This window comes from Bombina bombina, chromosome 4 (assembly GCF_027579735.1).
Source record: "Bombina bombina isolate aBomBom1 chromosome 4, aBomBom1.pri, whole genome shotgun sequence".
NCBI lineage: Eukaryota > Metazoa > Chordata > Amphibia > Anura > Bombinatoridae > Bombina > Bombina bombina.
In genome coordinates this window covers 473,952,712-473,965,055 of record NC_069502.1, presented here as the reverse complement: position 1 = coordinate 473,965,055, position 12,344 = coordinate 473,952,712, and the positions used below count along the sequence as shown (strand labels likewise).

Sequence of the window (12,344 nt, the reverse complement as noted above, 5' to 3'; positions counted from 1 at the left end):
GGGGCATATGTATGAAGCTCCAAATGGAGCTTGATGCCCCGTGTTTCTGGCAAGCCTGCAGGCTCGCCAGAAACAGTAGTTATGAAGCAGTGGTCACAAAGACCGCTGCTCCATAACCTGTCCACCTGCTCTGAGCAGGCGGACACACATCGCCAGAAATCCACCCGATTGAGTACGATCGGGTTGATTGACACCCCCCTGCTGGTGGCCGATTGGCCGCGAGTCTGCAGGGGGGCAACTTTGCTGAATACGGCGAGCGTATTGCTCGCTGTATTCAGCGAGATCTGGCGGACCTGATCCGCACTGTCGGATCAGGTCCGCCAGACCTTGATAAATAGAGCCCTTTGTCTGAACCAAGAAAGAAAAAAAAACAACAACATAATTTATGCTTACCTGATAAATTAATTTATTTCATGGTGGGGAGAGTCCATGATCCATTAATCCTCTTCCCTGCCACTAGGAGGAAGTAAAAATTCCCAAACCCCAAGAGCTCTATAAAACCCCTCCCACCTCACTGGTAACACAGTCGGACTTATAGACAAGCAAAAGAGGTAGGAACAGAAATAAGAGCAAAAAATTGGGACAGGGGAAAAATGTGTGCAAAAATAAACCAATACCAAAAAAAAGGTTGGGGTCTCGTGGACTCTCACCACCATGACATAAATTAATTTCTTAGGTAATTATAAATGATGTTTTCTTACATGTGCTGAGAGTCCATCATCCATTACTCCTAGGAACTAATACCCAAGTTGTGTGAAAAATAAGGGTGGAAAAAAAAGATTATTTTTTTATATATAAAATCTTAAACAAAATCTACAACCCAAATAGAATCCAGAGAAAAAACAGGGTAATCAGCAATTAAAATCGACAGGCAAAATCATATTTATCCTGAGAGAACTGACTGATGGCTGCATCAGAAGAAACAAAAAAAAACCAAACCCATCAGAATGATAGAATTTAGCAAAAGTATGCAAAAATGACCAAGAAGCTACCTTGCAAAATTAGTCAACAGAAGCCTCATTCTGAAAAATCCAAAAAGTGGAAATTTGATCCGACAGATTGGGCAAAAAAAAGGCTGACTCACCCTTTTTTCACCAAAAGTATCAACCAAAAAGAAGCCAAAGAAACGACAGAAGCTTTCTGACCCTTTCTGGAACAGAAAAATGGTTATCCTTATAATACTCAAGGTTCTTACAACGTCAAATATATGATGAAGCTTCTCTGAAAAATTCAAGAATTGAGACATAAAAAAAGGACTAGAAATTCTCATCTTATATAATTCAAAGACACAACTTTATGAAAAAAAGTCTAACACAGTCCACAAAACTGACTCATCCTCATAAAAGATAAGATTAATCACAGTAAAGAGCAGGCAACTAAGAGACTCTTCTAGCAGAAGAGATAGCCAAAAGAGAGCAAAACTTTAAAAAAAAGAGAGATTGGTTTAAGAACAGGGTAAATTCTAGCCAAAGCTAGAACAGAACCATAAATATCAAAGTTTAACAATTTTCTAGGGCAGGGGCGAGCAACCTTGGCTCTCCAGAGGTTTTGGAACTACGTTTCCCATGATGCTCAAACAGTTTAAGCTGACTGAGCATCGTGGGAAATCTAATTTCAAAACCTCTGGAGAGCCAAGGTTAATGACCACTCTTCTAGGGGAATAAAAAAGAAAGAGCAGAAATCTGACCTTTCAAATAGCTGGCAGATAAATTCTTATCTAAACCACCCTGCAAAAGTAGGAAAACCCAAGGAATTCTAAAATAATGCAGGAGAAAAAATAAAGGCCTTCCAGATCTTATGATAAATCTTCCTAGTCACAGGCTTACAGGCCTATATTAAAGTCTCAGAGAAAACCTCTCTGTCTAAGAACTAACATGTATATCTCCATGCAATAAAAAAACTTAGAGAATCAAAGCTGATCTAAAAAATCCTCCCTACTCTGTAACAATAATGAGATTTGAATAAAATCCCACCCTTGTTCCAACTAAGGAACATGAACAATCACTGCCATTGACCAAAAGCCACAACTTGACTGAAAAAATGCCTGTACCTTTACAGGATCTTAGGAACATCGACCTCTAGAAGGCCTAGTTCTGAAACATATTTAATTACCATGAGAAACTATACAGGTAACTAACCTGTACCTTACCAGAGCCTCTGGATCGGGAGCCATTCCTTCAAGCAGACTTGGATAATGGAGTAGATTTTCTGGACTACTTAGACTTGTTCCAGATCCAGATTGAACTAGACGTACAGGCAGAGCCAAATGAACCCTGTTTCTGAAAGAAGGAATTTGACATCTGTTTCCTGTTCTGATAAAAAGGGTGAAAACTATTTAAAGCACTAGATTAGCCTCTGTACTCCTGTCCTGAGGATGATAAAGCTTCATAGCCTAAAGACACATTACAGATAAGAAACCAAACCAGCATAAAAAGGCTTTATATACACTTTATAACTTTAATTAACATGCACTATTCTTGTTAAGAAGTATTTACTAGATGATGGTGGCAGATCTCATGGAACTTACAGGGTCTTTTGTGGACTGATATGAACTTTAACATTCTAAATATGAGACAAGATATCTTGTGGATACCAGAGTCGAAACCTGGCTTCTTGTGGTTTGTGCTGTTTATTTACCTATTTTTCTTTTTTGTTGTTGTTGTTGCAATTCTTCTTTTTTGATTATTTGTATGATAAAGTGTTGAATAAAGCTTGATTTAAAAAACAAAAAACAGAATCAAACAACATATTTCCCTTAAAAGAGAGAGATAAAAACCTGAATGTGGAAACCATATCAGCAAGTTAAAATTTAACCATAAAGTCTTTATAGAGAGTACTATTAAATACATATTCTTAGAATTAAACTAAATGATGTCAATAACAGCAACACAAATTAAAGCATTAGCACATTTGAACAATTCCAAAAAGCTCAGAAAAGCTTAACTAGCAGAAATAATCAGAAAATTGCTTAGAAAGACAATTAAACCAAATAGAAGAGGCAGCAGCCACATCAGAAAAAAACTGCTGGCCTAAAAATACAACCTTGCTGAAAAACCTTTCTATTGAAGCATTCTAACTTCCAATCTAAAGGGTCTAAAAAAATGAAGTATCTTCCAAAAGGATAGAAGTACACACAGCTACAGTAGAAAAATAACCCCATCAACCTTAGGAACAGTTACACAAAGTTCAATATTAGTAGTCGCAAAAGGATACATATACTTAAACCTTGCTGAAGGATTAAAGGGAACACCGGGCTTAGCCCATTCTTAAGAAACATTCTTAGAGACAACATCAGGGACAGACAAAAACTCTTAGGGGATTAAAAAATAGGATAATAAAGTCTAAACAAATCACAGACTTATCCTCAGCTACTTTAGAATCCTATACCTTTAAAATAAAAAATATCTCTTTCAAAAGTGAATGAATATGCTCGACCTTAAACAGAGAACATTATGTCTCTGATTTATAAGCAGAGGTTGACACCCTGATTGTCAGAAAAAACTCTCCCCCTGAAGATTCAGCAAATTCATAAACAGAAAACATTATCATCTATAGTCACAGAGCTAATAAAAGGAAAATTATGAACTTACCTTTTATGCATAATTGAAGGTGTCATAGCTGCCAACATATTAGAAAATGTAGAGATCTTAACTCCTAACTCCAGGGGGTAGATTTAATAAGCAGTGAATGCTGCTGTCTATCCCCGTAGTTTTCAGCTTGCCGGAAACAGAAGATAAGAAACAGTGGTTATAAGACCGTTGCTTTTTAACTTCTCCGCCACCTTTTAGGTGATGGACTGCAATCATCCGATACGATTGGGATGATTGACCCCCCTGCTATTGGCCAATCGGCCACAAATGTGCAGGGGGCGCCATTGCACAAGCATTTCACAAGAAAAGCTTGTGCAATGTTAAATGCCGACAGCGTATGCGAATCATGTCCGCCCGACATTTGGTAAACTAGCCCCCAGGAGTTAACTGTAGATTTCACCTGTAAGGAATGAACAAAAAAAGCAGTAACACCATTAGAAGCAAGAGAAGCATTAGAATGGTTAAAATTAATTTAAACATTTAAACATATATAGGATAAATATGCCAGAGGTAATACCTTAGCCTGCTTAAAATAAACACATTTAACACTGATAAGAAAGTGTTTAGAGGGCTTAGTTTCTAAATAAGGTTTAGGAAAAAAAAAAAAAAAAGCTAAATAACAACAGAAAATATGAGCAAATCAGACACCCAGGATAACTTATTGTGAAACAGAGCTCTAACATCTGAACTACAGATAGTGGGAGCACAAGCAAACCCAACATAATTTAAAGGGGTAAGTGTGCAAAACTACGTGCACTATATTGCCAACAAGCATAAAAACAGCATGCATTTAAAAATCGACATGTCAAAAAATGTATAAAATGTGAAAATCTGACATGCGTTCAAAAATATATGCACGTGAAAACCCTGCCAGCATTAAAAAATGTATGCACACTTAAATTTCTAAAAAAATTAAAAAGGGAAATTACCAAAATACATATAACTCTGCCAAGGCGCTATATATATATATATATATATATATATATATATATATATATATATATATATATATATATATATATATATATATATATATATATATATATATATATATATATATACAGAATGCTGAAAAAAATAAAAATATAGTAGTTACCAATAGGCACTTTACTACTAGAGGATCTGGAATAGAAATATAATCAATGACCCAACAAAAGGAGGTAAAAGACAAGTCCCTAACAGGTGAAAAATATGCCACTACCCCTACTCCAATACATCCCTCCACCAAAATTGTTCTCTAAGCAAACATGGCTTCAGCTCAATCTGAGAATCCCTCTCACTGAAGAATCAAACTGCACATCTTCATTCTTCACCTTCCTCCAGTAGAGGCAAAGACAAAACTGAGTTACCGATGAGGTGGGAGGGATTTTGTATAGTTCTTGGGGTTTGGGAATATTTGAATCCTCCTAGTGGCAGGGAAGAGTTATTTCCAGAAGTAATGGATCGTGGACTCTCGCCACTTGTATGAAAGAAATTTGGGTTTCATGTCCCTTTAAATTGGCTCCTTAGAATAACATAAGAACTGGTGAAAGTCTAGAGGCAATGGAGGCTGCTATATGTTTTATTTAATTTATCTATTTCAATTAAATTTATCTGGCTTCAAGATTGTACTTAATTTAGGAAAACAAAATCCCATCTTATTAAGTATAACTATGCCTGCTTTTTTTGTTTTTATTTTTTATTTTAGTGATTACTTGTGATGATCCAGGGCCAGTTGCAAATGGTATTCAGCTGGGAAAAGATTTTACTTTTAACAAAACTGTCAATTATCACTGCAATCCTGGATATGTTAAAGATCCTTCTGGATCGGGTCCTTTGTTATGCAACAAAGATGGCACTTGGAACTACACCAAACCTACATGTAAAGGTTTGTGCAAAACTTATACAAATATATTATTTAATGCCAGTTTTATAGAATTGAATGCCATCAGAATTGTTCATAACACAATGTGTAATCAAAATGAAAGACTATCTTAAGAGATTATATTTATATACTTTATTTAAGATGTTGTATAGTTTAGAGATGCTTTTGTGTCTACAAAAAGACTGTGGCCAGTTAAAGATCCCATGTAAGAAATCTAAGCAAGATAGTACACAAATTGTCGGATAATCTGCAACCTAAGAAAAAGAAAATGAATTTTACCAATTGAATTTACTGACAAGAGATACATAGTACTTAATTTGATAAAAAAACATATATATATATTTGTCCCTCCATTTTGGCTACTGGGACCATACAGCATTGTTTATGGACATTTTTGGGGGGTGAGGTAATCTCCATATGAATTTTCATCTCTTCTGTATTTCTATCGATCCACATATCCATCTCTCTTAGTATTTTTTTTAAATGTATTGCTTTGTTATCTACGTTTAAATAGCTATACATTGTGGTCAGCCTCCTCAAGTTTCCCAAGGAAAACTAGAAGGATCTGACTACAGTTGGGGATCCAGTGTCAGCTACACTTGTGAAGAAGGCTACCAGCTATCTACTCCCACAATTCTCTCATGTGAAGGAAGAGGAGTATGGAGAGGAGAAATTCCTCAGTGTTTGCGTAAGTTAAGAAGATGTATTTAACTATCTTTATTGAAAATATCCTATGCATGATCCTTAGGAAAGATTTAATTTTACTCTTATTCTACAAGGTTTATTAGATTTGATTTGCAATACTACTTTCATGTTCCCATTCTATGCAGATAATTAGTTAAGGGCCAGATTACAACTGTAGCGCTAATTAATGTTCCTGCTTGAGCGCTAATTGCTCTAGAATGAACATTGTTTGCGCTCATATTATGAGTTGAAAGTAAACCATTTTTGCTCTAGCAGACAAGAGCTAAAATCTGAAGTTAGAATATTGCATGCACATTCATGTATAAGTCAATGGAAAAAAAAAAGGAAAAAACACCCCACTCTAACGCAAACATGATTGCATATTCTCATTTGTGCTAACCCGATAATTGCATATTCTAATATGTGCAAGCCCGATCACATTTTCTAATATGCGCAAGTCATCTACCTAACTGCAAAAGGCTCCAATGCACTTATATGTCTATATGTGTGTACGTATGTATTAATGTGTTTATAGGTGTATATATGTCTGTAAATACACACACACATATACATATATATATATATATAATGTATATATATATATATATATATATATATATATATACACACACACACACATATCAATCTTAAGAAATATATATCTAACACCTGAGACCTGATACCTTATAACTCTTTTGTGAAATGTTTTTTTTTAATAATTTTTATTAGAGGTTATTATGATTTGTAATGTTTTTTGTGACACTTTTTTATTTCACAAAAACCCAATATCGCTTGCGCGAAAACATTTGTGCTTCACTTGTAATCCGGCCCTAAATGTATACACATATAATCTGTCTGTAACTAATGGAATGTTGCATATGCTATACATTGTTCTTCAATGAATGATACAACAGGATATGTACTGCATCCAAATTGTTTATTTTAGTGCATTCTTGGAGTGCACTGCACTACATTGCAGGGAATACCATCATTTTCATAGGTGAACCTTATTACACTCTATGCAAAAGCTATCTATGTGTCAAGCTCACTGTAGTCTCAAATCTTTTCTCAACCTTACTCTGTGTTATTCTACTCTGCTCATGAGGATGTCCTCTTTCTAATTTTTTATTCATTATTTCTTTTTACTGATGCAGCTAAGGTAAATTCAATGTATAACTGAATTAATTGTTTCTCACTTCGATGCTAAAGCACACCTAACAGGCTAGATTCTAATTCCTTGCCTTGGCTAGTTAGCTGCTCAATCACTGTTACTGATTCACCTGTACTCAGCAGGAAAATCTTCAGAATATGTCCAGTTAGTGACATTTAAGGACTGGAGTTGAAAATATAAAGTATGTTACAGTGACAATGCCAGGTAAAGTGTATAGCACTGTGAGAAAGTATTATAGTGACATGTGCAAGAAAAAGGGCCACAGTGAAATATCACAAATAAATTATGCCATGTGGAATGTGGCAGATAAAGTGTTATATACTGAGTATGCCACAATGAAATGAGCCTAATAAGTGTATTTGAAAAAGTTAGATGCAACAATTTTCGTAACATGAATATTATTATATTATTATATTAGTCTCATTATTGGGATACTTAGGGCAAAAAAAACTTCACTAATATAAGTGCAAACATATACTGTATACTGTACCTATATAAATGAGGATATGGATACACTAATGCTCTATATAAAAAATAAAAATAGTTCTTCATTATAGACAATTATTCACACATAGAAGAATACATTGATTTGTATCCTGTTCAAAAATGTATCCATTGGTCTAAATTATGAACATTTTTATTTAGTAAAGTTAATCATTGTTTTAAAAATAGTATAGCTAACTCAGCATACTTAAAGGGACATGAAACCCAAATTTTTTCTTTCATGATTTAGAAAGAGCATACAATTATAAACAACTTTCTATTTTACTTCTATTATCTATTTTGCTTCATTCTCTTGATATTCTTTGCTGAAAAGCATATCTAGATATGCTTAGTAGCTGCTGATTGGTAGCTGCACATAAATGCCTCCTGTGATTGGTTCACTGTGTGCATTGCTATTTCTTCATTAAAGTATATCTAAAGAATAAAGCAAATTAGGTAATAGAAGTAAATTGGAATGTTGTTTAAAATTATATTCTCTACCTTAATCATGAAAGAAAATATTTGGGTACAGTGTCCCTTTAAGAACTTTTAATATTTATACTTTTATTTAATGTTTTTTTTTTTGGCAGCTGTATATTGTGGAGATCCTGGAACTCCCGCTGAGGGTCGCCTTAGTGGAAAAAGTTTTACATATAAATCAGAAGTGACATATCAGTGTAGAAAACCATTTCTATTAGTTGGTTCCTCAAGAAGAATTTGCCAAGCTGATGGTACCTGGAGTGGAATTCAGCCAACATGCATTGGTATGTAGTTTACCATTTTTCCCAATATAAGTTTTTATCATATTTAGGATCATTTCTACATTCTAAAAATTCTTAAATCAGTAGCAAAAGTTAAAAATGTCTTCTAAGTATTAATTACTAAAATGATGTTATACTTTTTAAAATATAGTTAAAGAATCATAGCAGTGAACTATAATGTCTGGTGCCTGCATAATATTTCAATACATTTTTAATATAAATGTGTTTACCTTATTTTCTAATTAATAAAGGCCGGCATGTACTATTTCCCAACATTGGATCCTAGTCACAATCATTCACTGAGAGTATGTACGTGTCAGCAACTCCATGTGCCATAGTTTGTTCCACATAATTTAAAAGGCTCTGATGATAAAGTAAAAATTACTAAAGTAACCATTTTATCCTATTTCAAATTATTTTAAACTAGTATGCTAAGGCTGTACAGCTCCAATGTTCTAGTTCACATTTAACATTCCACAAATGGACAAGACCTAATATGGAGCTGTCCATCTTTGTTCACGACAAGCAGGCAGTGAACATAATGTGTCTGCTGCCCACATTTATTACTGCATAAGAAATGTATTTTTTAGTGCCACCCCATATCGTGTCCAACCTGTCAATTTCACAAAACAAATAAGTTCAGAATTGTCATTCTTAACTGTTCACATATCTTTTATTGGGGGAACGCTTTTGTTTAACAACAAGTCTTTTTATACTATACCATGAAACATTATAACTAATTCTTTCCACAAGGTTGTTTTTCAAGTATTATTTATATTTTTCACTAAATAAATCTGCCAACAATCACTAGGTGCTAAAAATTGATTCCCATGCCATTGCAGAGGAAGTAATGCATGAAACTAAATCACTTTGCTCCAGAGCGGAATGTTTGGCCCAAGAGAATTTTAGTGCACACTTTAATCCTTAGAAAAGATTTTAAAATATGTTATCTAGAAATTTTACCATATTAACAGGGCGTTTTGTAGAAAAATATTGATAAGTTTTTCCAACGTTATAGAGTGTATCCCTAGGTTTTTGGATTTAGATCTTTTGGCAAGACAAAATGTTTGAAATCTCGACTCTCATATGTAACCTTTTGTTGAATAAAGTAATTTTTACTTTTCTATAGGTCTGCAAGGTTTGTGCCACTCTTTTCCCCGAAATTCTGTATGGATTCTAAAGATTTGTGTTTTAATAAAAGACATATGGGGATTTGACAATATCAATTGGTTTTCTAAAAGTTTAGTTTTCTTCACTTTTATAGGCTGCATTTCATCTTTATATTGGGACTTTCTTTCAAGTCCTATAATTTATATGGGTTTAGTCATGACCTACTGCTTCCTAGAATCTAAATTTGGTTCTGCTGGTTCATCATATTTCTATGCAACCATTGTCTACAGCTAAGTATGTTCATAAATTCAGAACTCCTCTTTGTACTCCTTTTTTTTGTTCGGGGGAAAACAAAACATTTTATAGAAATAGTTTCTAACCTGTTTATACAAGAACTGACTCAAGCAGAATGAGAAAGGTGTATAGATAGAACCCTAATCAAAAATTTTCTAGCATCTTTAGCTATATCAAAATCAGGATAAAATCTAGGCACTTTATTTTAACTAACTTTTTACAATGGTTGAATTTATATATATTATATAATACTGTTTGCAAAATAATAACAATAATAATAATGATAATGATAATAATAATAATAATAACAATAACATTAATAATAATAGTACTAATAACAATAGTAATAACAGCATTGTCAATAACAGCAGGCAAATCATCAACAATAACCAAAACATAATGTAAGCAATTTTGATGTATCAAGCTTTGTGTTCAGAACAGTCCACTGCAATTAAAGTAACACTACAAGCAAAATAGTATGTTATTCTAAAGTACTTATTCACTGAAGAGCATTAAACTCTTAGTTTATTGACTCCATAAAATAATTAAATTATAAAGAGATTTATTTTACTGATAAAAGAAAAAAAATCTGACTATTTAGCCAAGCTAGTTGCTATATATGGGCAATACAAAGAAAATTATATTGATTTAAAAAATAATTGATAAGATCATATGCAATATGATTGAATACATAATGATGAATATAATTGTCATTTTGTGTACAATTTATGTATATATCCTACAGCTATACAACTGTAACATATATATATATATATATATATATATATATATATATATATATAGCGTAATGCTTGTCATCCCTGCTATACATATACATTAGTTTAGATAGAAAGACTCAAACAAATTTCTCTGCATTACTTTCATAATTTGCATTTTTTAACTTTTTCAGATCCAGCTCATAACACCTGTAAAGACCCTGGCACGCCACATTATGGCACACAGAATAGTTCCAAAGCTTATGAGGTAAAGAAAATACAAGATGCTGTTTGTGTGTGTGTATGTGTGTGTTCGTGTTTGTCTGTGTGTACACATGAGGTTGCACAACTATCTTATTCTTTATCTGTCAGTATGTCATTCTGTGAACAATTTAATATTTACTTACTGATGATTAATATATAACATTTGGGTAGATAGCTATTGCACATAGTATGACATTTATCAAAGTGTTAACATCCATACTATAATTGCGTTTGTAATGTTCGTCGCCGTTGGCAGTTGCCCATGCATCCTCAATGGAATGTTGACAGCGCGAGGCAGCCAACAGAATATTGGCTGCATCCAGGTGAATTCCAAAAATGGCAGGGTGGTGAAAGAACCCACTGAAGGTGGATTCTTTCACCACCCTGCCATTTTCGGAATCCACCGGGATACAGCGAAGGCAAATGGAGCATTAAAAAAATAAATAAACCTCCAACACGAAGAATTAACACCTACACTGCAAACCCACATATCGCAAATTAATAAAGTAATTAACCCCTTAATCCATTAACTATCAACCACCCACATCGCAATAAACCTAATTACCCTATTAACCCCTAAACCACAAAACCCACACATCACAATAAACCTAATTACCCTATTAACCCCTAAAGTGCACAAAAACACACCACAATAAACCCATTTATCCTATTAACCCCTTAAATGGCCAAAACCCATAACGCAAATAACTAATAAAATTACTAAGCCCACTAACCTAACACCCCCTTAACTAACACCCCCTAAATTAAAACAAACACCTGTATGAACAGAGAGAAAGAGAGGCGCCTCATGGGACAGTATCGTGCCAGTGGAGATATCAAAACAGTGTGACAGCACGTAAGTTGATGTACTCACAAAAGTGGCGGCATATATGAATAGTAGAGCCCGTCCTGCTCTACTAGGCATTCATATATGTCGCCACTTTTGTGAGTACATCAACTTACGTGCTGTCACACTGTTTTGATATCTCCACTGGCACGATACTGTCCCATGAGACGCCTCTCTTTCTCTCTGTTCATACAGGTGTTCGTCTAACCGCATTGCTCAAGAGTGCTGCCTGCTCCTCCGAGAAAGACACTGGAATCTATCACTATTTGAATGGTTTGGAACTTTGCGCACCTCACATAGAGACTTTATTCACTCTATTTTATCTAAATTAAAACAAATTAACTAAACTAAAAATGACAAAATAATAATAACTAAACTAAAAATGACAAGATAATCAGCTCTTTTACATTAAAAATACACAAAGTCCCCCCTAACGGTAACCCCCCCACCCACCAAACCCCCCCCCAAAAAAAACCTAACGTATCCATTGCCCTGAAAAGGGCATTTGTTTAGGCATTGCCCTGAAAAGGGCATTTAGCTCTTTTACTGCCCATCCCTAA

The 12,344-nt window shown here is 34.2% G+C and overlaps 1 protein-coding gene across 1 annotated transcript in view; it reads left to right on the top strand.

Annotated features, from left to right (window-relative positions):
- Positions 1–12,344, top strand: part of CSMD1 (CUB and Sushi multiple domains 1) — a 3,127,153-nt gene that overhangs the window by 3,028,429 nt on the left and 86,380 nt on the right. Inside the window, 4 exon segments of the mRNA XM_053711946.1 lie at positions 5,278–5,457; positions 5,969–6,142; positions 8,383–8,556; positions 10,868–10,941. Of these exon segments, the coding sequence (XP_053567921.1) occupies positions 5,278–5,457; positions 5,969–6,142; positions 8,383–8,556; positions 10,868–10,941 (602 nt within the window).